General features: G+C 40.1%; 1 protein-coding gene across 1 annotated transcript in view; it reads left to right on the forward strand.

Annotated features, from left to right (window-relative positions):
* LOC117548768 (laminin subunit alpha-2-like) overlaps positions 1–27,710 on the forward strand; it is a 200,447-nt gene that overhangs the window by 26,498 nt on the left and 146,239 nt on the right. Inside the window, 7 exon segments of the mRNA XM_034220232.1 lie at positions 2,007–2,124; positions 4,216–4,394; positions 4,647–4,746; positions 5,140–5,197; positions 6,081–6,183; positions 6,353–6,493; positions 8,440–8,604. Coding sequence (XP_034076123.1) covers positions 2,007–2,124; positions 4,216–4,394; positions 4,647–4,746; positions 5,140–5,197; positions 6,081–6,183; positions 6,353–6,493; positions 8,440–8,604 — 864 coding nt within the window.

Genomic DNA, 27,710 nt, shown 5'->3' on the forward strand with positions numbered 1-27,710 from the left:
AAACGGTGGAGTATTTGATACCAGACACCTGATCTTTCTCTTTCTAGCTCACCACACACACACACACACACACACACACACACACACACACACACACACACACACACACACACACACACACACACACACACACACACACACACACACACACACACACACACACACACACACACACACACACACACACACGCACATGCACACATACACACCAGCACACACATACTCTTGGGTCCTTTACATGTCCTGAGGGTGACCCATGAAGACTAACTCAGATGTGACACTGGTGTCTGGTCCCTCGGTGATGATGTCACTGACAATAAGTGATGTCACTGATCCAGTTTCCAGTGCTCTAGTTTCTTCTCCTCTCTTATTCCCTTCTCTATAGGCCATATGAAAGAGGTATTTTAAAGTCACTGAAAAAAAGCAAACCCATAATGTATTTTTAACTGTAAAAAAGCTATGATCTGCTTATATCTTCAAACGTGCTTGAGTAATAATAAATTACATTGAAGATTCTTCCATTTTATTTTCTGTCAAACGGATGTCCCTGTGCAACCGTATTAAATATAAAATCATATATAAGGTCTCTGCAACTAAGTATTATTACCATAGAGACATGTCCCAACAATGGCAAAAAACTTCAAAATATAACTGCTTACCAACATATGTATAGTTTTTCAGGGTTAACATTTAAGGGATCATCTCAATGCGTGGATATGCAGTATTTGGTCCAACAGATTGTGCATCTTTATTTATAACCACATACTGTATATTTAAACCATGTTTGTACTTGTTTAATATATCAGGCAAAAATATGAGTTTTGCAGAGATTTTCTCTCGCCCTATGTGCCCACAAGACACTTAGCTCCTTTCCTTTGATACAAGTCCATCCATCCATGCAGTAAAATCCTGGGCAGACGTTCAGGAAGCAGAAGAGGTGAAGACCTGCGAGATGATTTGTTGATGATCGTCTGCAGAACATTTGTTCAGATGCACGCTCAGTACAAAGGAAGCCAGAAGCCGGAGCTGTAGCGCTGCGTCTCGGATAAAAGGGGCAAAGTCACTCGTGCCAACCAATCCAAACTTGGCTCTCATTCTTCTATTGTACTGCTCTCCTCTCAGTTAAATCTGGCAGCCTCTTCACATCGACCAATTTACAGAAAGTCCTAAATTGAATTACTGAACCTCCAAGTTGGCAGATGTCCTGCTTCATTCTGCTTCGACTGTGTTTAGTCTTGAACATATGTCTCTCCTGGGAGAGTTGTAGTGAACCCATTTGCTACCCACTGACAATCTGGAAAGTGAACTAAGTTATTTTATTGCCTTTGGCTCTCCTGTGAATACAGTGTGGTTTGATAGGCTTTCAATAGGCCATGCTATTGATAATTACTTGTGTGCTGCCCTCTATTTTTCACACAGTTACACAAAGAAGATAACTTTATCACCCACCCAAAACCACAACAATTAAGTGAAGTTTGTGACATTGAACACACAGTTAAGAGTCTTACAATCTCAGACTGAAATCACATATATTAGTATTCAAATTAAAGCCTACCTAGATTTCTGAGACCACATATACTTTACAAAAAAAGGAAAACATATATATTTCAAAAAATACATTTCAACTAATAGATTACTCTTATAAATACAGAGCCGTGGCTTGCAAATGTGTCTCAGATTTTTAGCAAACAGCTGATTGGAAACTTACATTTTAAACTAGCATGTGGTAAAAATGAAGTGGATCATCCCAATTGTACTGCATGTGAAAAGCTTTTCAAAAGGTCCAACTTTTGTAAATGATATTTTTTCCCCACCAGAGACTTGACAGCTTGTGGTTTCACTGGAATCACAATATGACGATGATTCAGATTGTTCCATGTTAAGCCTTTTAATTAAGTCAGCGTCCATTTATGTAAAAAAAATATAAAATATAAAACTGTCACTTATATCTGTTTAATTGACTTTTACTCATGTATTTGTTTGTGAATCTGTGTCTGTGTGTGTAGAAGTTCAGCTGTGAGTGTGAACACAACACATGCGGGGAAAGCTGTGATCGTTGTTGCCCCGGTTACAACCAGCAGCCCTGGATGGCGGGAACCTTCCTGACTCGACATGTCTGCGAAAGTAAGGAAAACACACAAAAAAATTGCACACAACTATCTACAACTCCTACTTTTCTAGAAACCAGCAGTCACTTTTTAAACTTTCTCTACTTTTTAATGTTTTTCCAGACTTCTTATGGTACTCTAGGCGACCACATTGTTTATTATAATGCTGCATATGTACCCACAAATGTCAATAGACAACATGCCTGCAATACTACTTCCGCACACCTTCAGTTTATATGACCCCAGACTTTATGAAACTGTGAAGGAGCTCACTGAAATAAATATCCTTGCCTGCCAATCAGGTCAGGATGAGTCTTTGATGTGAGACTGTATAAAGCCATCAAAAGTCACCTTAGCATCCATTAACCTTCATCATCTACGTAGCAGCACGGCGAGGAGGTTAGAGGCTTCTACCTGTCATCATAAAACTATGATTACAACATGTAATCTTCATTTTATTTCACACAGGCTACTCCTTCTAACAGGCTATAGTCTTCATGGCCTGATAACAGCTACTCCCGCCTTGACACAACAGGACTGAGGTGACACGACTTTAAAGGTCCTGACAGCACCATAAAGGAGGCAATGACTTCAGCCCATTCAGAATCAGAGTGTCTCAGAACGCTGAACAACCAATGCTTGCAGAGGGTTGCAAAAATGGCTGCATTACACCGTGCACTGTCTTTTTTGTTGGTGTCCATGTTAATCATTTCGGCTCTCCGCTGTCTTTATCAAAAGTTTGTGCGTCTGGTAATTTTCTATGTGTGCCACGAGCAAATCCGGCAAGAAAACACACTTATAAACTATTATAATTTAAGGATATATGATAACATTTATACGTTTCTGATCCATGAAAATATATCAAATTAAATCAAATGTTATTTTTAAAGCCCAATATCACAAATGGCATATTTGTCGAGGTAGATTTGGAGTGTGTATCGCATAAAACATCCCCTGTCCTTAGATCCTCACGGCATACAAGAAAAAACTCAAGAAACCCCACAATTAATGGGGGGAAATGAGAGAAACCTCCGGGAGAGAAACAGAGTGTGTATATGGATAACAAAAGATATTAAAATAAAATAAAACATAGACAACGCGAAAAATATGATTATATTTTTTTTAGTTATGCATCATAAGATATGCTGTCTCCTAAGGTTTGTATTCCCCCATATTATTCATTTAAATACAACAGCTTGATTAGGATAAGCTCTAAGGGTGAATAATACACAGGCTACTAAAGTGCAACAAGTGACACGTCGTGGTGTTTATACACAGCCGGGGTTATACAGCCTGGTTCAGAGTGATTGTTTAAAGCCATCTGATGCTGGAGATGGATGAAGGCCTAGCTGGGATTGGGCGTCTTGGGGAAAGCAGCACAGAAGGGAAGCCCAGCAGCAGCAAACGGCTTCACAGGTCAGCTGAGCCAAGTCTGAGATCAGACCTGGAAACGGGCCCTGAAATGTTCTGGGGATAAATTGGCCAATGCGCAAATTTCCACTACTGTTATTCCCCCTAACAGAACTGTCAACAACTGTTCCTATTTTTCCACAGAAATGAAATCCTTCCTCAAAGTATCATAAACCCTCTGAGAAACTACAGTGTTTCCCAACATCATAATGTGTTTCTCTAAGAGATCCATGTGACCCTTCTTCTATCATGTCCACAGAACAATGCTTTGCTTTTCTTTTTTAAAGTCTAAATGGTAAACTTGGTGAGTAGGAAACGGGATTAATGCTAGGCAACCCACTCACAATCAAACTGTGGAAAATACCCACTTTTTTTCCTCTCTGGACCGTGGAGATAACACGCAGCTCAGGGTCAGTGTGTGCACCTCAGGGCACTGTCTTCAGAACAGGGTTTGATGTTTCTGTAAACTCCTACGTGGAAGAAGTAAATGGATTAAAAGAGTGGCCCTCCTTGCTTCAAGCTCCGTATTCGGATAGGAAAGTGGAGGCAACAATCCTGCAATACAACACTAACACGTTATTGTGTGTGTGTGTGTGTGTGTGTGTGTGTGTGTGTGTGTGTGTGTGTGTGTGTGTGTGTGTGTGTGTGTGTGTGTGTGTGTGTGTGTGTTTGTGTTTGTTTGTGTGTGTGTTTTCAGAGTGTAACTGCCACAATAAGGCAGAGGAGTGCTACTTTAATCAGACGGTAGCAGACCTGTCACTCAGCCTGAATGTCCAAGGTCAAAACAGAGGGGGCGGAGTCTGTATCAATTGCCAGGACAACACAGCTGGAATCAACTGTCAGATATGTGCTGCGGGATTTTACAGACCTGCCGAGGTACGTTAAACATTCGCATGCACCTCTGCTTTTTTTATAATGTGTTATGATCAACTTAGTGTTTGTGAAAATGCCCCTTGCACCGTTCTTTTGTAGTTTTTCTTTTTTCTTATGTCTTAAGTATATAGTATGTTGCACTGGAGGAGCCTGGGACTTCGAGATTTGTATTGCCAAAATGAAGCTGTAGCTATTGTGCATATGACACTAAAGCCTTTACATCATTAATCTTGAAATTATTGTTTTCCTCACCAGGTGAACGCTGAGGAGGAGGACCCCTGCATCCCCTGCTCATGTGACCCGCATGGCTCTATCAGCCAATCATGTGTCTCGGATTCAAGCCAGGCTACGCCTCGTATGCTAAGATCATTTTTAAGTGTTCCTCTCTGTCCTTATGTGTATCGTCTTTCTGATTATTGTTCATGTTGGATATAGTAGTAGAACAATTGGAGGTACTCAAACCCCCATCTTAATTTATATTATTTCAATTACATTTCATTGATTCCTTCCTGCTTGATTTCCTATGGGAGTTTGGGTTAGTTTAGTTCAGACTGTCCACAGAAGCTGTTGAACACTATTGAACACACTCTATTTTTGAAAGAATACAAATACTATTTATATTAGAGATAATTGTACTCTTCTTATCGGAGCTATTTTAGGTTGCAGCCACTTCCAGGAGATATCCATTATGTTTCCCTCATACTGTTGTTTTCTTTTTTGTGTCTGTGTGTGTGTTTTTGACTGACAGTTCAGCCAGCAGGGTCATGCCGGTGTAAGGAGGGTTTTGGGGGTCTGCAATGTGACAGGTGAGACACACACACACACACACACACACACACACACACACACACACACACACACACACACACACACACACACACACACACACACACACACACACACACACAACACATAGTAACAGAGACAGACACTATGTGACAGGTGAGCAGAACATGTTCAGCTGTTGTCTGATCCAATTAGTGTTTAGAAAGTTTCTATTGAGATCTTTAATTATATTGAATATGACACACATGGTGTTTGCCTTGCACATAACAAAAGGAATTGGACATCGAATGAATATCAATTTGATTTGTTTTTCCTTGAATGCAACATGGAAACTCTTTGATAACTTATATATAAAAAAATAAATAATCAGGACCTAAACGCAGCTTATTACCATTAAAGGTAGCCTTGTTTTACTTACTCAAATTAAAACAAATAAACTGTTAAACTTTCAACAAAGTGCTTTATCTTGAATTGTTTATCACTCATTATAATTATCAATATCTGTTTTATCTTTTGTCCCCTACTGCAACTACTCTACTTCCCTGTGGGTCTCATTTCATGTAATCTGATCTAATCTAAAAGCTTATACAACTTCTCCGGCAAACTTTTTAATGACCTGCCTTCAAATCAGGCCAACCGCATAAGCATCGTCTTTACAATCACTTCTTAATAGACTTTCGCTTGACCCCACTTTCTCTCTTAATTAGAGAGTCATTTCTAATATATTTCCTCTGAGACTACACACACATGCTCGTCACCTGTGGTGCAAGGTCAGCTGTTTGTTGCACACTGAAGAATCAGATCAGGATGGACGCGGCGGTTGTTAGAATAATTGACCCTGTGACCTCTCTAATACTCGTCACACTCATCATTATTATTGTTATTAAACCCATTTGTCTGCAGGTGTGCTGTGGGTTATATGGGCTACCCGTCCTGCCAGCGCTGTAACTGCAGTGTGGAGGGAAGCACCAACGCTGACCCGTGTGTAACACCGTGTGTGTGCAAGGTACTCACACTTTTATGCGCACAAATAATGGCACTGCCCTAACCTTTCTAGCCCTGTCATCATTATCTTCACCACATTAACACTGCAATAACATGCTTTGTGCTCAGAACGTCAGTTTGAGGGCAGCCTTTTAAACTTTTTATGTACCCTCTGTCTTTCTGTCCTGCAGGAAAACGTGAAGGGAGGAAACTGTGACCGCTGTAAACTGGGATTCTTCAACCTGCAAGGTTACAATCCAAGAGGCTGTGACAAATGCTCCTGTATGGGCATCTCCAGCCAGTGCTCGGCCTCCACATGGTCCTATCACAATGTAAGCACACAGACAGCCAATATCTATGTGTCTTCATCTGAGTTTTATCATATACAAATTGTGAAAAGGTTGTTAGCTATTCCTGAAAAGCAAGGCAAGTTTATTTATATAGCACCTTTTAACCAAAAGGCAATTCAAAGTGCTTTACAAGAAATTAAAAACATTAAGAGCACTAAGAAGTATGCAGCAGAAACACATTATGAAATGACATTTAAATACATTTAAAAACATGCATTAAAAAGCCTTAAATAGAATAAGACATGTCAAAATATACAAATAACAATGCAGTTTAAGATATTAATCGTTATTTTTTTATTTAGCCTTTATTTATACAGGTGTAGATACAGTAACAGTAGTTATTTGCAGCTACTCTAGCCTAATATGACGTCCTCCACTACACTGTGTTTCTACCACTATGCAGGCTAACACAGGGGAGAAGTGGGCAGAGATACGCAGCCTATTTCGTTGCTGAAAGACCAAACTCTGTTTCTTTATTGATCCAAAAATGAGCCAAAATGACAGCGGTTATTGTTTATATTTCTATTACGTCAACTCTCTGCCGCGCCTATGGCCATCATGTGATCCATAACAAGGCTGAGGTGAATACATGGAATAGCATACTTCATTCATGGGAATGCAGTCATTGCTTCACTTGTTGCGTCAATGAGCAATAGTAGTAGCAGTAGGGCATGAAGTGTTTAAGCGAATACACATATTCACAAGATATTCATTTAAAATAATGGATAGTTATGGAGCACAGTGGAGGAGAGGGCGAAGGAGAGAAAGCCAAAGGACAAGACTGGAAAGAGGAAAGTGGAGACAAGACAAGAGGTGAGGTGGGGGAGAGAGGTGAAAAGAGGAAAACAGTTTTTGACTGACAGCGGGGTGAGAGAGGCGGGGAGAGGAGACGTTGACAGGATGACAGCCCTGATTTAGACACCGATAGAGTGTGTGTGTGTGTGTGTGTGTGTGTGTGTGTGTGTGTGTGTGTGTGTGTGTGTGTGTGTGTGTGTGGGGGTGTGTGGGGGTGAATGTGTGGGTGTGTGTTCAAAAGGGGAAGCCAAGGTCAGGTTAATTGCAACGACAGATGTGTGTCTGACACACACACACACACACACACACACACACACACACACACACACACACACACACACACACACACACACACACACACACACACACACACACACACTTTCAGGAGTTAAGAAAAAAATAAGTACATTTAGGTATCAGTTGGAAGACTCCCTTGCTGAAATGTAATACAACATCTTTCAAAATATTTCAGTTTCACATATTTTTGTTTATACATCTTCACATTTCAGGTGGGACCTTAAGATAGCATAACATGTAGTGATTTAAGAATGAATGTGCTACACAATTATAGCTGCAATTCTTTTTAAGAATTTGACCACAGGCCATTATTAATTAAAGCTTTTCATATTTTAAAATGAGTTGAACATGATTGGAGACTCCTACAGTATGGATAACTATTTGAACAAGCATGAAACTGTATTTATGCATGAAGGTCAGTTCTGTTGGAGACTCTGTGATTATGCTTTAAACAAACACACTGAAATCTTCATAACTTTATTCCAACATTTTACAACATGAGTTGCTCTTAGTGTGAAGGTGAAGGGGCAGCTATGCTACTGAAAACATACACTAGCATACTGTAACAGGTTGAAAGCTAACTCCTTTGCTGCAACAGGCAAAGTGTCCGACCTTATCCAATCGTCTTTACAGAATGACCAGAGCGTTGTGGGATACATTATTATGCTACTTCTTGGTACATTTTAAACTACATTTGAAATGAGATGCAGTGGCCCATGGTCTAAGCCTATTTATAGTAAATATTAGCCTTTTAATGTCAATATAAGAATACAAGCTATTGTTTTCTCAGTAGAAGGAGCTGAAAGTAAAAACAATTTCTTCTTCTGGTGTTTTAGGAGACCACTCTGACGGGCTGGCACCTGCTTGGAGAAACAGGAGGAAGAGTGTGGTCCGTTCACAGACAGACTCCTCCATACCTCAGCGTCCGTCACTCAGACGTTGTGAATGACCTCGGCTCAGCGTACTACTGGAACGCACCTGAGCTTTACCTGGAAAACAAGGTGAGATGCAGATACACACTCTTATCCATTAACACATATTGTTCATGCAGTCTGCAATTAAATTATAGTGAGCATTTTGTAAAAACTGAAAAAGAAAATGGTTTAAACCTTTGCTTTGGAGAATAATGGGTAACACTTTATATTAAGGTACACAAATTAACCATCAACTAGTTGTTAATTAGCATGCATATTAGCAGTATAATGGCTCTCTATTAGTCATTATACAACACTTATTAATGCCGTATTCTACATGACCATATTCTACAAGTAATAAGCCATTAGTTGAGAGTTTTTCCTCATTAACCCTCTAATTAGTGCTTATTTATTGCAAGTAAGGAAGTTGTTGTACATGAGTTTTGGTCTTAATATGCGCTGCTTAATATGGGCGTAATAAGGCAGTAGTAGCACAAGAATAGTCATTCTCCCATAATAACACTTAACAAATATGATCTATTCTTATGGAACAAGACATGAAACTAAGTGTTAATTGTGTCTAAATAACTCAAAATTAGGTATTTATATCTTATAATATGTTTTGGGGTAGGCCTATTGACAGTTCAGCTACCAATAGCAAGGTGATATTGACCTGTATGTTTCATATTTGCACATTTATATTTTTGTAAAATGTGTACTGAAGGTTAGACCCGGGTACAGGAAGTAGGAGAACGTGAACGGAATATAATGGCAGTAGACATCCATGAGTACACTGCCACTAATTTTCCCTATGCAACCTGAAGAGTAAAAGGGTCAAGTCCGTCAGAAAGCAATGACTGTAAGTGTGAGCCTTACACTTACACTGTAAGGATTAGTAACATGTATTGTGTTTATGTGATGACATGTGGAGATGTTTAAACTCAATGAGAAAATGCGTTAGCATTCGCGCTAGCGTTAGCATACACGGTAGCGTTAGCATACATGCTAGCGTTAGCCATACTAGCCTGTATACATGCTTATTGTACAGCTAGCATTAGCTATGTTTACCTTGTTTACACTAAGCGGTCCTAATGTGTTCATCTGTGTATGTTACACTTGCATGTATGAGATCATTAAGTGCCTTGTAACTTCTTTTTTTATAGTTTCACTCCGTTTGAATGTCACTGGACTGCAAATAAGTCAATAAAGGAGCATGGCTGCTCATTCCCTGGCTCTCAAAAGAGTTTGGCTGGCTGTTTAATCTATGTTCACACTGAGACAACACAGAGAGAGAACAGTACACCTATTGTGTAAGAACATACAAGCAGGTCACACAGTATGATCACAAATACATAAACTCTGTTAAAAATCAGTTGTTATTAAAAAGTACAGGCTGCATGTGTGTTCTCAGCCTTGGAGAAACTTGACATGTTTTGGTACATGTATGTGTCTGAACCTCTCTTTAGTGGTTCATTAATAAAACAGATATTTCAACGTGTGCCTACTTTGTTCATGTACTGTTGAGGTTAATTTCAGTAGTTGTGTGCTATAATGTATTTACAAAGTGTGAAGAGGAGGCAACTTTAGAATAGGGAACCTGTTCTGGTCAATTAGAGTCAAACTAATAGCTTATTGGTTATGAACAAGACTTCACTTTAGAATAGGGAACGTGTTCTTAGATATAAATAGCTAATTTTGAGTTGTTTAGACTTAATTAACACTTATAGTTTCATGTCTTGTTCCATAAGAATAGATTATATTTGTTAAGTGTTATTATGGGAGAATTACTATTCTTGTGGTACTACTGCCTTATTAGGCCCATATTGGGCAGCGCATATTAAGACCAAAACTCATGTACAATAAGTTCCTTACTTGCAACAAATAAGCACTAATTAGAGGGTTAATGAGGAAAAACTCTCAACTAATGGCTTATTACTTGTAGAATATGGTCATGTAGAATAAGGCATTCATAAGTGTTTTATAATGACTAATAAAGAGCCAATATACTGCTAATATGCATGTTAATTAACAACTAGTTGATGGTTAATTTGTGTACCTTAATATAAAGTGTTACCGAATAATGCTTTCCCACTTACATAATGTGTTCCTTTTGAGCAAACTGTCAGTTTTCCACTTCAGTTTAAATGTAAATGTAGTGGTTGTACTGTAAAGTAATTAAAAATCCAGTTGTTCATTTGTAATTATATGAGTTCAAGTTAAAAATAATTAAGGGTGGATTTTATTTTGACTATCCTACTGTAATTATACTCTCAGTTTTTGTGTGTAGATTTTCCTATACAACTCTGACCAACACTGACAACTACATGACAGCAAATTATGTTTAACGATAAGTTAATTAAAGCTTACATTATTTGACATTCATAGTTTCAAGTTTAAAAAAACATGCATAGTATTCAGTCAAAATAAAGCTTTAGTGGCTACAGAACGTTTTCAGTGTATTGAAAAATACATTACTTCAATGCAGGATGAATACAATACAAAGTAATATCACACAGTGCCTAAAAGTACGAAAGGTTCTGCCTCAGAAATAGCCATAAAAGTAAACAACACCTCCTCTCTAATACAGTTTCAACAACACATTTTTTCTTAAGAATAATACGTTTTCAGAGACTGGATTGTATTAGATAGGTCGGATGCTCCTGTAGTTGCTTCCATTCACTTTGAATCTGAAATACACCACTGTCCTCCTATAAAAAACATTATTTGAATTTAATATATCTCGTGCGAAATCACTTCATATTGAAAGTTGGAATAATAAAGACAATTGTATCTGCTTAGGTTTAAGGTGTTGAAAAAGAAAACGTCTTTGCACTTCTTTTTTTATCAAGGATGTATCGAAGGTGTAGCACCAGCAGTCAGACTTGTCAAGGTCACTATAGTACATCAGTTGAGTAGTTTGGTTTTGTGTTTGATTACACTTAAAACATAAAGGTGATCTATCTAAAGTTTCATCCCCCTGTCCAAATATGTTTCTGCTAACTGACAAAAACATTGACTTTCTAATTGCCTAATGACATCAATGACAGGCAAAAACACAACAAATCTGACATGAGACTACATCATTAAGACAGGATTTAATATAAAACCAAATCAGGTTTATGATCTAAAAGGAAATCCCCTGTGTGGGCGACTGTGGCTGTGAGATGTTGTGGTAGTCTAACAATCGTTGTGTCCTTGGTAAAGATACCTAACCCCAAGTTGCTCCTGATGGCATTGCCAATGGTGTGTGAATGTTTAAAGGTCACCTATTATGCAAAATCCCCTCTGTGTAAAGAGATACTGAAAGTACTGAAAGTTTCATGAAAAAAGATTCTCTCACTTTTTGTCCATTTATATAAAAACCTGTCTGAAAATAAGCTGAAAAGATTTTGGCCACTTTATGATGTCAACGTTTTTTTGTCTTGTGTAACCATTAGCCAATCACCAACCAAGGTAACCCCCCACCTTATCACCTGAATCTCCTCCTAGAGCACCATTGTGTTCTTTGTAACCAAATGTCTCTCAGAGGGGCGTGGGGAGGGGCTCCTTATTTTCATCTAAAGTAACAGACAGAGAATCAGCACTTTGGAAACAGGGCTGAAACAGAGGGGATTATGGGTAATGCTGCAATGATCTGTTTGGAGTTTGGAGCCAAACACTTCAGAGACATGTTCTGTATATATCTGAGACCTATAATATATTGATGAAAAACAGTATAATAGGATGCCTTTAAAAGTTTGTTTCCATGTGCCATCTGCACCTTATATGGCAGGCTCAGCTTCAGTGTATCAGTGTTTGTGGATCGGTTAATGCTGACTTTTTTTTTTATATAAAAGCGCTTTGAGGGGCTTTATAAATGCAGTCGATTTACCCCTGGATGTAAGCCGTGCTCCACTGTATCTCTTCCTGCTAATGTGGACTCTTTGAGTTTCCGCAGCGGTTTTCTGTGGCCACGATTAGACTTCATCACTCCAGCTTGCAAATAGCTGCAGTCCATGTTTCTGAAGTCGGGTTGTTGCCCTACTACAACAACAACAGACTGACTGTGATGTTTGTCTGGGTGTCATGGCTTAGAGTAATATAGCACAGAATTTCATTACTTTGCACCCTGCAGGCCTAGCTTGTCATCTCACTTCTTTGTCTGATCCTCTTTCCCTCCTCCCTCTAACCATCCCTCCGTCCCCGCTTCTTTTCATTGGTCCGCTTCTCTGACTCTCCCTCCGTCTCTCCAGGACTCCCATTGTTCACCTCCCTCTTCCTAAATCATCTCCCTCTACTTCCCTCAAGCTTTCTTCCTTCTCTCGTTCCGTGTCTCTCTCGCTCGCTTTGTGTCTCTCAGGGTAAACAGTGTTTCGCCTGTTGAACTCGATAATCAACTGTTTTTCTCTTAGCACACACACTAGTATACACACACACACACACACACACACACACAAACAAAACAGCAACACATATTCTCATTCAGACACATACTCACACAGTCGCACACACTCCCAGGCCTATATAAGTCAGATAATGATGTGTTTTGGAGGCATTAGGGACAGCGGAGCCGAACCGAATGCCTCCAAACATGGGAAACAAACAAATTACCAGTGTGTGTGTGTGTGTGTGTGCGCTTGTGTGTGTGTGATTGCTAGAAGCAGTGTGCGAGTACTGTATGTAAAAGTGATTCTTTGCTTCAATCGCTGATCGTGTTACAGAGATAGATGCTATGTGACTTGACTATGACACACACACACTGCGGTTTGTCATATTAGCGAGTATCATTGGAAGTGACAGGCAGTGTGTGTAATGACAAGCTAGCAGTGGATGTATAAGAGTATACATGTGTGTGATAATGTTCTTATTCCTCCTGCATGAACTCCTGTATATCACCAGAGATGCTCATTGGCCTATTAGTGTGCTTCGCTCTGTGGATGCTCATTGGTCCAGAAGCATGTTCCTTTGATGCTCATTGGGTATTGTGTATGTCCACTGCTCATTCACAAGCATAGCCATTTCAATTACTGATAAACTGGATTCCTGTGGTTTAGAATGCAGATAAGTTGGAATCGGCATGAAGAGCCAAATAAAGCTGACAATGTTGCGAGTATGCGAAGGTAATAGTAGTGTTGGAGAGTTAGCCAATAGAAGTGCGAGTGTTACATAGTGATGTCATTGTGGTACATGCCCAAAAACCTTTATAACACACTACAGGAAAGGGAGCACCTCCAAAAGCATAATTGGGGCCTCTTTAAAACTACTTGTTTTTAATACTTTTTTGTCACATATACACCGAAGCAAATTCCTTGTATGTATAAACCAACAATAAACCTGATTCTGATTGAAACTCAAACTGTTATATTTAAAGCAACTCAATCAATATATTATGTTAACAATGGAATAAATTCAGGTATGTTTGGGAAAGTCTTTTTAACATCTCTCAGCTTTTGGTTCAATCTAACTCCTGGTACCAATCTTGTTTCCAGCAACAGCAGGCAGATGTTTTTAACAAAAGCTCTTACAAACCCACAGTTAGCTACCTGCCAGACAGCAGACACAGTGTTAGTGACATGCTGGTGGAGCATTTAGCAGCTAAAAAGCCAGATAATTACCTCAGGAGAGGACAAAACAGCTAAAAGGAGAGTACAAATTGCAATTACAGTATACAGTACAGTTCATTTGGTACAATTCACACAGTATTCATAATGCATTTGTATATAGTATACAGTAATAATGGAATGTTTTGGAATATTTTTTCTTTTCTTCGAACCATAAATACTACTTCACAAAATAACATCTGTTGTTGCTTTGGATTAATTTGCACTTTAAAGGTTACTTTTTTAAAGAGGATTCTTGACCATTAAAGCAGTGTTTTTACATTACATTACATTTAGCTGACGCTTTTATCCAAAGCGACTTACAATAAGTGCATTCGACCAGGAAGATACAAACATGAAGAAAACAGAATCATATAAGTAGATAAGCCAGTCCTTTGTTAGTATATAAGTGCTCTGTTAGTAATTATATCGCTCGAAGTGGAGTCGAAAGAGATGAGTTTTCAGTCTGCGCCGGAAGATGTGTAAGCTTTCTGCTGTCCTGATTTCAATGGGGAGCTCATTCCACCATTTTGGAGCCAGGATAGCAAACCCACGTGTTTTTGCTGATGGGAACTTGGGTCCCCCTCGCAGTGCTGGATGTATGAAGGGCCAGATTGACATAATAATCTCACTTTAAGGTCCATTTGAAATGTTTTCAAGCTTTCTGTAAGTTACATAAGAGATAACGTGGGTCTCAAAGTTGTTTTAGATCAACTCTGACAAGAGGAATTTGAGAAAATATGCTGTGATTTATCATTTATGAGGAACTATTTGAGCAAGATCCTGGTCAGAAGTAAACATGTTTAATATCCAAAGGAAATATCAGCCCGTTGTCAGCCTTCAAAAGCTTCAAATCCTTACCTCCTTGTATCCATCTTGTACCCAGATTTACTGACAGATTCACAGTCAGATAAAAGGCTCAAAAACAAGGAATGCTCATCATTCAGAGGAGCAGAGTAACGGAGAAGGAGAGAGAGCTCTGAGAGGTTGAAGCAGGGAGATAAAGAGGGTGATGGATGAACATGGAGAGAGGAGACGCATCCTGATGAAAAGAAACTCAGAGAGTGTTGAGACCTGACAGACCCCCACACACACACACACACACACACACACACACACACACACACACACACACACACACACACACACACACACACACACACACACACACACACACACACACACACACACACACACACACACACACACAGCTTGTGTTACATTTCATCCACACTCTTTCTCTAATTGTGCCTGTACTTTCTACAACTTTCTGAAACCATTTCTAATTGTTCTCATCTTCCTTGTCTTCTTCATGGTCGTGTGAATAAGGAGTAACACAAAATAATAGTCCTTTCAACAGAAAAACTACTACAGGTGCAAAGCAAAGACAGAGAAGTGTTGGAAATATACTACGGTTTCACTTTGGTTATTGAGTCTGACACCTCAAAGTTGTGATGAATGAAGTGTGTCTTAAAAGTGTTTCTGTTAAATACTTCTGTGGGAATCAATTCTCCCTTTTTCACCTAATGCTCAAGAGGAATATCAGCTTTTACAGAACAACTGAGCTGTGACATATGAGAGAGTGAAATGTGTGTAGAAGAGTTTGTGTATATTACTGCCTCTCCTAATCTTGTCTTGATTGCATGAGATGTATTCCCCTCCCGTTTTTCTCACTCTCTTCTCTCCCTCTCTCGTTTATTTTTTTCCACTTACATGGCTTAAAAAGTGCCTTTACATCAATCACAGTGGATTTGTTCCAGTTTTCAGCAACCAAATCATTTGGTGTCACACACATTTGTATTCCTGGAAAGTGTACGCAGGGCTTCACACAGTAATCTCCAGGCTCAGAAAAAAGGGAAAAGTCATCCCACCTGGTTTTCTTTTCCAGTGATACAACATTAATTATCATTGCAATTCCGATTCACTGATGTTTTCATTACAAGAACAAAATGAATGTCTAGCGAAACATACCGTATTGCACATATCTTGAAATTAAGATTATATTTCTTGTTGACATCATACATTCCAGTTGCTGTTTTATGGACAGGAAACAGCTCTTTATAATTATGGAAATGTGTGAAGTGAAGAGTAGATATTATGGCTGCACGATTTTGGGAAAAAATGTAATTGCGATTTTTCTGACAGATATTGAGATTCGATTTGCGATATTTGTTTTTAAGCGACCCAACGGAAGTTATTGTAAAATGCGGCCATATCTCCGGCTAGGAAGGTCGCATCAACGTGCTCCCGTCTCTAGCACCCCCGCAGCCCGAGCTACGAGTGAAAGAACTAAACTTACATGAAACTTCCGTTGGGTTGCTTTAAAGTCAAGCTTCAGTTTAAGATTCACCCTGTAATAGAAACATGTGATGGAGCATTACTAACCTGACTCAGAAACCATCTAGGAAAGCTCCATTGGAAGCCATTTGGAAAGGGCAGGCACTTTCAAAAATACTTGGCAGGTGATTGGATCAATCTGTCTATCACCTTCTATCATGGGCCACTTCTGATTGGTTAACAATGGCTGGTACATGTGGAGCACAACACTTCTGATTGGTGTGGATGACTGACACACAAGAAGAACAAAATGTTAAAAAAAATCGCAGGCGTTGCGATTTAATAATCGCATCATTTAAAATCGCGATTTCGATTTAAAATCGATTAATCGTTCAGCCCTAGTAGATATGTAAAGATATCAATGTAATTTCCTGACAAATCCAACCTGTTAAAGGCAGTGTGATTTGATGTTTAACCACACAATAAGGATGATGCTGAAGCCTTGATAGAAAGTGTGAGTCTAAACCAGCCTTAGAGGTGAATCTGCTCCCACTGTACTGAATATAGGGGGTCATTTTGCCATTGTTTGTCAGTTCAAGTCTGACACACAGCAAGCTGCTGGAGTTGACTTTCAAGAGTCAGCGAGCTGTGGGAGTGCAGAGAAATAAGTGATCAGCTCTAACAGGCTGGAAGCAAATGAGTGAGCCGCTCTCAGTCATCGTCCTGGATGAGATACACAGAGAAACAGTCCGTTACCTTCTCTACTCTGCCACAACAGGGATTATTATCATGTCAAAGTCCGGCAAACAAAAGCTGCTCCCTTCTTCTTGTTTTTAAGTGGCACCCATATGTTTTTTCTGCTTTCTAAACTGATAATAAAACACGTTTAAACAAATCATCTTATGGAATGAAACTTCCTAAATCTGAACCACGTGTACATAAAAAGTTGTTTTACCTTATCCTTATCAAATCGTCTTAACCCAAACCTCACCAATAAATACAGGAGGGAAATTGATGCATGAGCACTGCTGCAAGTTTGTAGGCCGTAATATGTGTGCATATACTCTAAGTGTTTATGGGCGTAGTAAAGAACCTCATTATCCCCCCATCTCTTGGTACCTCTTATCCCCTTAAGGTAATAAAGTGTAAAGACTTCATCATGTGACCGCCTTTAACCCCAAACCTGCCTCTGAGGGCAAACCCCATGCAGAGCACTTCAAACAGCCAGATGACAACCGATCCGCCTCATTCTTATCTTGCAGCACCCACCCAGGGTTCCTACCCCCTGACTGACCCCCAGCCCAACTCACTGCAAACTAAATAAAAGGGAACCCTTGGGCATGGAGTCACAGAAAATACCTTTACCACTGTAAAGGTATTTTCTGTGACTCCATGCCCAAGGGTTCCCTTTTATAAGGCAGGCAGGACTTTCCCACAGCTGCCAATTAGGCCCAGAAAAAACACTATAAGATCTTGCAACTAAATGGGGTTGAATTAAACTACCTTGGCCACCTTTACATCGCCATGTTGGTTGACAAAATCCACCTTTAACTACTTGTTCAGAGCAATCCTAGACATGTGTAGCTTTTTTAAACAAGGTTACTGAACCTAAGGGCTCCAATCTCATTTCCTGACAAATCCAACATATTATGGCATTTTGTGGAGGCCTATATGTTGCGATATATAATGTTTAAAATCACACAATCAGCATGACATTGATGCTACAATCGCATGTCCCAATATATCTACTACACTGTAGCTATGTACAAATGACAAAAAAAATCCTTGAAATCTCAGACGTGAATCTGCATCTACTGTATTAAAATTAAGTTAAAGCCTTTTATTGTCATTATACACAGAGTATAACGAGATTCAGAGTGCAACTCTGTCCCGGTGTGCAAAAAATACAAACAAATACATAACACAAAAAAACACGGCAATAGGACAGACAACATACAATCATACGGGGGAATAAATAGTTAAAAATATTGATATAAAAATAGTATATAAAGTGCATTAAAAGTGTGTGTATGTGTGAGAATGGTGACAGTTATTGCATTATGTGTGGTGGTTGAGGTAGAAACTGTTTTTGAGTCTGTTTGTCCGTGACTTGAAGCTCCTGTATCTTCTCCCAGAAGGCAGGAGAGAGAACAGTCTGTGACCTGGGTGAGAGCTGTCCTTTATGATTTTGTTAGCTCTGCTGAGGCAGCGGGAGGTGGAGATGTGTTCCAGAGAGGGCAGGGGGCAGCTGATGGTTTTCTCTGCCATCCTGATCACTCTCTGCAGGGCTTTCTTGTCCGCAGCTGAGCATCCTGCATACCACCCAGAGATGGAGTATGACAGCACGCTCTCGATGGTCGCCCGGTAGAAGGACACCAGCAGCTTCTTGTTCAGTCGGGTTCTCCGAAGCACCCTCAGGAAGTGTAGTCGCTGCTGGGCCTTCTTAACTGCTGCAGTGGTGTGTGCTGTCCAGCTGAGGCTCTCCGAGATGTGAACCCCCAGGAACTTAAAGGTGGAGACCCTCTCCACTCTCTCTCCATTGAGGTGAAGGGGGGCGTGTTCTGGACGGTGCTTTCTGAAGTCTATGATGATTTCTTTTGTTTTGCTTGTGTTCAGATACAGATTGTTTGCTGAACACCACACAGACAGCTTCAGGATCTCGTCTCTGTATGCTGACTCGTCGTCTCCCTTATATATTTGGCCGACCACAGTGGTGTCATCTGCAAATTTGATAATGGAGTTGGAGGGGTGAATGGGAGAGCAGTCGTGTGTGTAGAGAGTGTATAGTAGAGGGCTCAGCACGCAGCCCTGCGGGGAGCCAGTGCTGAGGGTGCGGGTGGAGGAGCAATAAGGGCCTATTTTCACTGTCTGAGGATGGTCTGTAAGGAAATTATTTATCCAGGCGCATAAGATGGAGGGGAAACCTAGGCTTGACAGTTTTTCCACTAGTACTGTAAGTCAGGTATGATGGTGTTAAAAGCTGAGCTAAAATCGACAAACAGCATCCTTATATAGTTGCCTGGGCCTTCTAGGTGGCTCACAGCTGTGTGAAGGACCGTGGCGATGGCATCATCCGTGGATCTGTTTGGCTCTATAGGCGAACTGATGAGGGTCGAGGAAGGGTGGGAGGCTGGCTTTGATGTAGTCGGCTATCAGTCTTTCGAAACATTTAATTACCGCCAATGTTAGGGCTATGGGCAGGGCCGGCCCTGACCAATTTGCTGCCCTAGGCAATATTTTAGCTGGCGCCCCCCCCCCCAAATGCAGACACTCACTATGACTTGCGCATGCATGCACGTGCACGGTTGTGGCATGACCACCAAAACAGAAACATATGGACACAAGATGTGTGGGAATGTATTTAGTATCCTATCCATTTGAACATGATTTAAGTGGGGGGTGGACCTAACCTCCTCTTGGGGGGTCCGGGGGCATGCTCCCCTGGGAAGATCTATGGATACCTCTCTCAACACCCATATGAAACAGAACTGTAAGCAGATTTCCTTTTTATTTATGGATATTTTACAAATCACTCCCCTTTCAAACTCTATTCTTGTTTAGAACACATTTTTTGTACTGTCATATAGTATTTTATACAATAAGAGAATAGATGAAAATCTATTCTCTATTCGCTTACACAGTAAATTCCAATGTTAATAAAAGCACACAGAAGCTGTATACGTTTTTTGGGAGTTTGATTTATTTTAAATGAACACTAATACAAAATTAAAACCTATAATTGCACACTAAAACCATTATTTCAAAAAAAGAACAATTTCACATAAACCTCTGGTTTTTCTAGGGATGGGGCAGTTCAATTTGATTTTGGGGGGGGGGGCGCCATAGTTTATGGACACTGTACGCAATGTAGGCGTAGTTCTGTTAGTATAAGATAATAAGATGTACTTTGTTAATCCAAAATCGGGAAATTGTGTTGTTATGAAAAAGAAAAAGAAAAGTGTTTTTAATTTCTAACTTTTTTTTTTTTCTCCAATTTTTGGCGCCCCCCACTGATTGATGCGCCCTTAGCATTCGCCTATACTGCCTATGCCAAGGGCCGGCCCTGGCTATGGGCCTGTAGTCGTTGAGCTCTCTGACTGGTGTCTTTTTGGGGACAGGAATTATGGTAGCCGTTTTTAGACAGGATGGAATGCAAGCTTGTGACAGGGACAGGTTGAATATCCTGGTCAGGACCCCTGAAAGCTGGTCAGCAAAAGCTTTGAGTACTTTTCCGAGTACTCCATTGGGTCCTGCGGCTTTTCCAGGTTTCACAGACTTCAGCGTCTGCTTCACCTGATGTTCTTTGAGAGTGAGAGGTGGTATGGAGCTGGTAGTTTGCAGGGACAGGGGCAGAGTAGAAAAGTGGGGGGGTCTGCTAGCCTCAAAGCGGGCAAAGAAGTGGTTTAGTTCCTCTGCAAGGTGGGCGTCAGCTCTAGTAGTGCCAGATGTTTTGCCCTTATAGTTGGTTAGCTGTTGAAGGCCCTGCCAAACACACCGTGTGTTGTTATGAGCGAGATTCTCCTCCACTTTTCCCTTGTAGTCCTCCTTGTCATTTAGCACAGAGGCTCTCATGTCATGGTCCTCCTCAAAACCATCTCCAAACTCAACAAAGCTGCAATAATTTGTCAAAGAAATAACATCACACATAATGGAATTACATTTAGTTAAATGGACCATATATAGGATCAAACAATACATTGCAACACTGAGATTCTGTGATCCTGGATACTTGTTTACTTTACACTTTATTTTCTCTTTCCACACACACACGCACACGCACACGCACACACACACACACACACACACACACACACACACACACACACACACACACACACACACACACACACACACACACACACACACACACACACGGAAGGTCAGTTGTATTTTGTTCAGCATTCCTCTGTCTATTGGTCCATCTGGAGCCAATCTAAGCCTACTGCTAGAAACAACAACAGTCTGTCCTTGTATGCATCTGTGTTTGTAACCACAGTGAAAACTGCCACTTGCACAGAGGCATCATAAAGGCAGCCCAGGTGTTGGTGTGTGTGTGGGTTTTTATTTCTATGATCCTGTGTTTTTGTTTCCCTGTGTGTTGTTGTGTATGGCTGTACTTGTGTGTTATTTTAGTGGAGTTTGTTTTCTGAAGCTTTTGTGGCAATCTGGTTTTCATTTCCTGAAGGATGATTTCCTTTGTCCCCTTCGCTTTCGGCCCAATCACCTGAAGAGAGCGTCACATGCTTTTGTACTGGGAAAATTGACAGCAAACAGGCGTTCGAATGCAGATCGGCAAACACATTTCTCTGAAGAAACTAGATTGCGGTAGGCAAAAATGAAAGTTGCATATCATAGCTTTCAATTTAAGTACTGCCTTTACTCACTAGTCACTACAATCACTCACTTGTTTCTGTCCTTTTGTTCTGCACCTCTAAAGTTTCTTCTCACTGTGGGAGATCAGAGAATCCAAACAATATTCCTATTTCTTTCTGTTGCATGAAATCAAATGAGCATAGTGATGAGAAAACATTCATCCAGAAAACGTATTTTCCATGTCATAAGACAATTATGAAGAAACCAAATTAGTATAATTTGTTAATTTGTTAATTTGTTAATTTGTTTGGAGCTGGACGATTACTTAATGGAAGAAAGACATGTTAAATTAAGCTTCAATGTTTCTAATTGGCTTTCAACACAACAAACAATTTCAATTCAAGGTCTGTTAAAAATATATTTTGATCATTCATTTGATATTCAATATTAAGATTAAGTTGTTATTGAAATCCCTCGTCATGTTGAGGAGTTCTTGTCCATAAATTCATCATGAGCTTGATGTTTAAGACTTAAAGGTGGGGTATGTAATTTTGGAGAAACCAGCTCGAGTGCGCTAGAATTTGAAAATACACAACCGGAAAAAATCTGCCACTTCCATACAGAGCCCCTCCTCCAACACACACGAACGCGCACATGACCAATGAGGGCACGAGATAAGTTTGTGCACAGATGGAAGGCTGACAGGCAGGTAGGCCATCCAGTTACTTTAGCCGGGCCGGCTCAGATGATTGGTCGTGCTTTTTACAGTATTACGGCTTCCACAGATGCATTTTTTAATGTATTTTTTGTCAAAGCACTTAAGATATTAATTGCTATCGGGATGTTAAGAGCATTCCATGGAATATAACACAAAGTGTATCTCAAGCCGGTTTCTCAAACTTACCTACTCCACGTTTAATTGTAAAAAAAAACTACAATGGACAACAAGTCCTTCAGTTACCAAGAGGTAACATGGATATTTTTACATCTATCATTTCATTAGGAATAAGCAGTGTTGGGACTAACGCGTTACAAGTAACGCGTTACTGTAACACCGTTATTTTTGGCAGTAACTAGTACTCTAACGCATTACTTTTTAAATGCAGTAACTCAGTTACCGTTACGACATGGTGCGTTACTCCGTTAGTTGTTTTATATAGTCAACAGCCAGGCGAACAGAGATGAGAACTGTACTTAAGTACAGTACTTGAGTAAATGTACTTTGATACTTCCTGTGTCACATGCGGAGACGCGCTGTGGGCGTGTTTGTGTTGCAATGTTTACTAACAAGACTATCATGGCGGCGGCGGAGCTCAAGTCTAGTTTCTCCACCTGGAGATATTCTCACTATTTCACTTTTGTCGAGCACAAAGATAAGAACGTTTTAGTTAAATGTAAGTTGTGTCCTGGCGGGTCAAATAGCCTATCTACTGCCCAAACCAGTCATTCAAATATCTTAAAACATCTGCAAAAACAACATGCTGGGACGAAGCTAGTAACTAAGACCACAGAGACTCAGCCGACGCCACTCCACCTCCACCTAAGCAACAGCGGCTGGATTTTAACCAAAGGACTGTTATCCAAGGAAAAGTCGATAAAGCCATTGCACGGTATGTTGTAGAACACATGCAGGCTATTGCTACAGTGGAGTCACCCGCTTTCAGGGAGCTAGTTAGCATGATAGCATGTCCGGGCGGCACACGGCATATGGGACGGAAAACTTTTTCCAACTACCTGGAGAAAGAATATATAAAAATGGAAAGCCAGCTAATATCGATGCAATCCAGATTGCATATAATGCATGTTAAGTTGATCAACAGATTGTATTATTCTCCAATGCAATAACAGTACTGAAATGAAGGCTATAAGGGCATTAATGGGAGCCCTTTTTTCAAGTAACGAAAACGTTACTTTTCACAGTAACGCGTAAAAACACAGTTTGACACAGCAAGCGGACTACTTGTTTATGCCATGAGCACTGCAAACGTTTTAAAATGCTTCAAAAATAAATATATGTGAGTTACTGTTGTTACACTGTGTTGATGTAAGTTATGTTAAAAAGCTAAAAAGGACTGTCCTTAGATTTAGGTTTAGTGTCACTCAAAATGTCAGCTTTGACCCTGTGAAGGTGGTCAGTCCTTTGTTACAAATGACCTTGATTTGAGAGAGTAAGCTTACTTGTGATTGGCAGAAAATGACAGGGAATGCCTGGTTTGTAATTCCCTTCCTAAAATCTGTTTCAACATATGAAAGATACTGTATCCCCAAAATAATCTTTTCATTTAATTTAATTCCCTGTGGATGTGAGGAGGACTCACAGAAACCTGTCTCTTTACAAGAACATGCCAGAAAACATTTTCCAGCTTGTTTCACACATTTGTCTCCAATAAATTATGTTCTCTAGACAGTCCAACTGTAGCAGAAGTGTGACCTTTTTTTAAATAGCAACTATATTAAATTCAGGACTGTCTTAGAACTTGCACTTCATTAAAATGCTCTGGTTATTTAAAGTTTTGGAAAAGTAATCTTACATCAGGACTCTGGTGGGAACCCTGGAGGAGGACTGAGGTCGATAGTGACTCATTTTCACACCTCTTCTCCCGCCATGACAAACCCACTCCTCAGCATAGGCAGCAAATTAAAACCTCAAACTCTAACGACCCTCTTTCCTCCTATCTCCTCTCCTCCCTCTTATTGTATTCTTGTTTTCTGTCTCTCTGACTATACTGCTCCATATTATCATAGATTTTTTCTGTCCGCCTCCTTCCTTCTTCTCCTCTCTGCTCTCCTTTTATTTAGTCACTCAGTTTCCTCTCCTCTCTCTGCCTGTGTATGTGTCCACTTTCTTTTCACTCTTACTGATAAACAGTAGTATGTCACTGAACATTTAAAAGGTCTTACTTTGCCTTTTTGGGGTTTTCCTCTTTCCTGTAGTGTTTTATTTAGGTTTCTGTGTATGTAAATTTCATTTCATTTCATTCCAAACCTTTATTTATCCAGGTGTATCCCATTGAGATCATTGATCTCTTTTTCAGGGGAGACCTGCTCAAGTAGGTTCCACATGAAACATAAAAACATAAACAGAACAACAAAAAGGACATTTTACATCATCATTACAGGGATTACAATTTACAATAACTATCCACATGAGCAGGTACCAACAGCTTCCGATTGAGTAGCATCCAACCGAGCTTTAAAAACATTTAGTGGCACTAGATTGCTCAGTTTCCATTTCAATTGCAGACTATTCCAAGACAGTGGAGCTGCACATCTAAAAGCTTTCTTCCCTAAGACAGTCCTAGCAGTTGGCACATTTAATAAAACCACAGCATGCGATCTCAGGCAGTAGCCACTTACAATTTTCCGTGAGATCAGGGAGCAGATATAAGATGGAAGTTTCCCTAACATGGCTTTGTATATAAAAATGTACCAGTGACTGAGCCTCCGTACAGTTAGTGAAAGCAAACCAGCCCTTGCATACAGGGTACAGTGATGGGTTATTGCTTTACAGTTTGTCACAAATCTCAGGGCGCTGTGATACGCAGCATCTAACTTGACCAGGCAATGGGCAGGTGCATTCATATACATCAAATCACCATAGTCCAGCACAGGTAAAAAGGTCACAGTGACTAGCCTTTTCCTGGCCTCAAGCGAGAAACAGGACTTGTTCCCGTAGAAGAAACCTAGCCTAACCCTCAGCTTTTTAAGCAGGTTATTGACATGACGTTTAAAAGTGAGACAGTCATCAAGCCAGATACCTAGGTATTTGTAACAGGTAACCACTTCAAGTATTATTCCTTTTGTAGGAATAAAAATTAAAAAACCAAATAAAAAGTAAATGGTTTGTAAAGGCAAAAAAATCCCCTGAAAATTCTCTTCCACAAACCCCCCCCCCCCCCCCTGCCTAAATCAACTCAAATAGACCCGTTTGTTTTCTTCCGCGACAACGTGACATCACTACACAACACTTCTATTTGCTTGCGCTCCCACACATTGTACATGATAGGCTAAGGAGCGGGGAATCTCTAAGCTGTTGACCAATCACAACAGAGCCGGCCAGCTAACCAATCAGAGCAGACTGGGCTCTGGTTTCAGACAGAGGGTGAAAACAGGCAGTATGAGAAAAATAAAGAGCTTTTTGAACCTTAAAGCATGGAGACATGTCACAGTAGAGACACACAGTACATATAGGAACCTGAAAATGAGCATAATAGGGCGCCTTTTATCAGTAGCTCAATGATTTTTCTTTGCACATTTGCATTGCAGCATACAAAACACCTGTAACTACAGCAGGACCTGTAAAGCAGAATCCTTTTAACAGCATATCTAGTTCAATATTTTCTCGTTTCTCTCTTTATATCTGCTGTGAGATTGGATTACTTTGCCGTTTTGTACCACCAAATATTAAGCCTAATGACTTGTATGTACTGATCTACTCGTGGCCCTCACAAAATGTTCACTTTAATGAAGATTGTGTCGGGGACTTGATTAGGGTTTTAACAGAGAGGATTACATCTTGGTCTTTTCATTCTGGCCATTGATAGAGTTAATAACAGGCTTATGATGCTCTCAGGAGGATCCCACTGATGTCTTGTGTAGCCGTGTGGCCGAGTGTTTATTGTTCCTTCGTTTCTACTGCCCATAATTCCCCTCTCCTCTCCCGTCATTTCCCTCTCCTGCTGTGCTATTCTCTGGGTCTTTTCTCTCTGCGGTGTTGTATCTCTTTTAGTTCCTATTCCCCAATGCTAAAGGTTGCCACGACAAAAGCTTTGACTATTATCCAGGTGGAGTGGGTGGTGTCAGACAAATTATATGTTCTTGGAAATGTCAATCATTTCAAAGGAAGTAAATAGCCTAACTTAGGCGTGCTAAGTGGATAGTGAACCCTCCGAAAGGTGGAAAGTGTTCCTGATAATTCACATCCAAGCCTTTTCTTTTAGCATTCACTCTCTGTGCCGTTAAGTAGTTACAATGCAGTTTTATGCAAGACCTCTGAAGCACTTACAGACCTGAACCACGACTTCCCATCCTGAAGGTCCATCTGACAAATCTCAAGGGTCATGAGATGTTTTGTGGATAAAAAGAAGAACAAAATTGCAACAACAAAATATCTTAGCTTCATTCTTGTGAAACCAAGGATAGATTTATCTCTATAAATAATGTCCAAATGAAGGGAACTAACTAACTATTTGGTTAAACTGCTCACATATAGACCGCAACCTTTTGGTGTTTTTTTATTTTGATTATTTGAAAGACAACCACTTTGTGCAAAGTTACAGCCCATAACCTTTCTGAGTCTCACCACTCTCTTCAACCTGAGCCCAGCATTATTCAGCAGACGGACAGAAACGGACAGTCTGATGAACAAAGGTTTTAGCCAGACATTTCTGTCATGAGTTGGTGTTGATGATCAACCAGGTTGCTAGAAACATTATATACAATTACATTTAACTTACAATAAGTACATTAAACCATGATGAGACAAACTCAAAAAGCCACATTAGCTCTCAATAAAATAACTATTGTACGGCTTCAAATATTTTTAAGTGATACGTACAGAAATTGCCTGGATGAAGTTGCAACACATTGTTATATGTTATGTAAGTGTCAAAATGAAATGAAAGTTATAATTTCAAAACTCAAGGTGTGTAGCTATCTATTATTTTTATTTATTATCCTACAATACATTTTTTCAAATACAATTATTTGGTTTGAGGTGTGAATTAAGTGAAATGTACGGCTTTGCTTCAGTCCATTATCTCAATATCTGTCATGCACTACAGCAGGGGTAGGCAAGTAAGTTTGGCCGTGGGCCAATTTTTTGCTGAGCCGCAAGATGGCGGGCCAGAACATAATCAAAGCCTAATTCAAGGAATTGATTTTGGTAAGAGGGCGCAGCGCCCCTGTTTCCCGGTTCAGAAAAAACTCTGATATCGCTGATAACCCTCCCCATCAACACTCTGATGCGCAGTCAGATCCGCTGATTGGTTCACTGATGATATAGGCGCCCAATCCAGAGCCTCT

Source organism: Gymnodraco acuticeps, unplaced genomic scaffold (genome assembly GCF_902827175.1).
Source record: "Gymnodraco acuticeps unplaced genomic scaffold, fGymAcu1.1, whole genome shotgun sequence".
NCBI lineage: Eukaryota > Metazoa > Chordata > Actinopteri > Perciformes > Bathydraconidae > Gymnodraco > Gymnodraco acuticeps.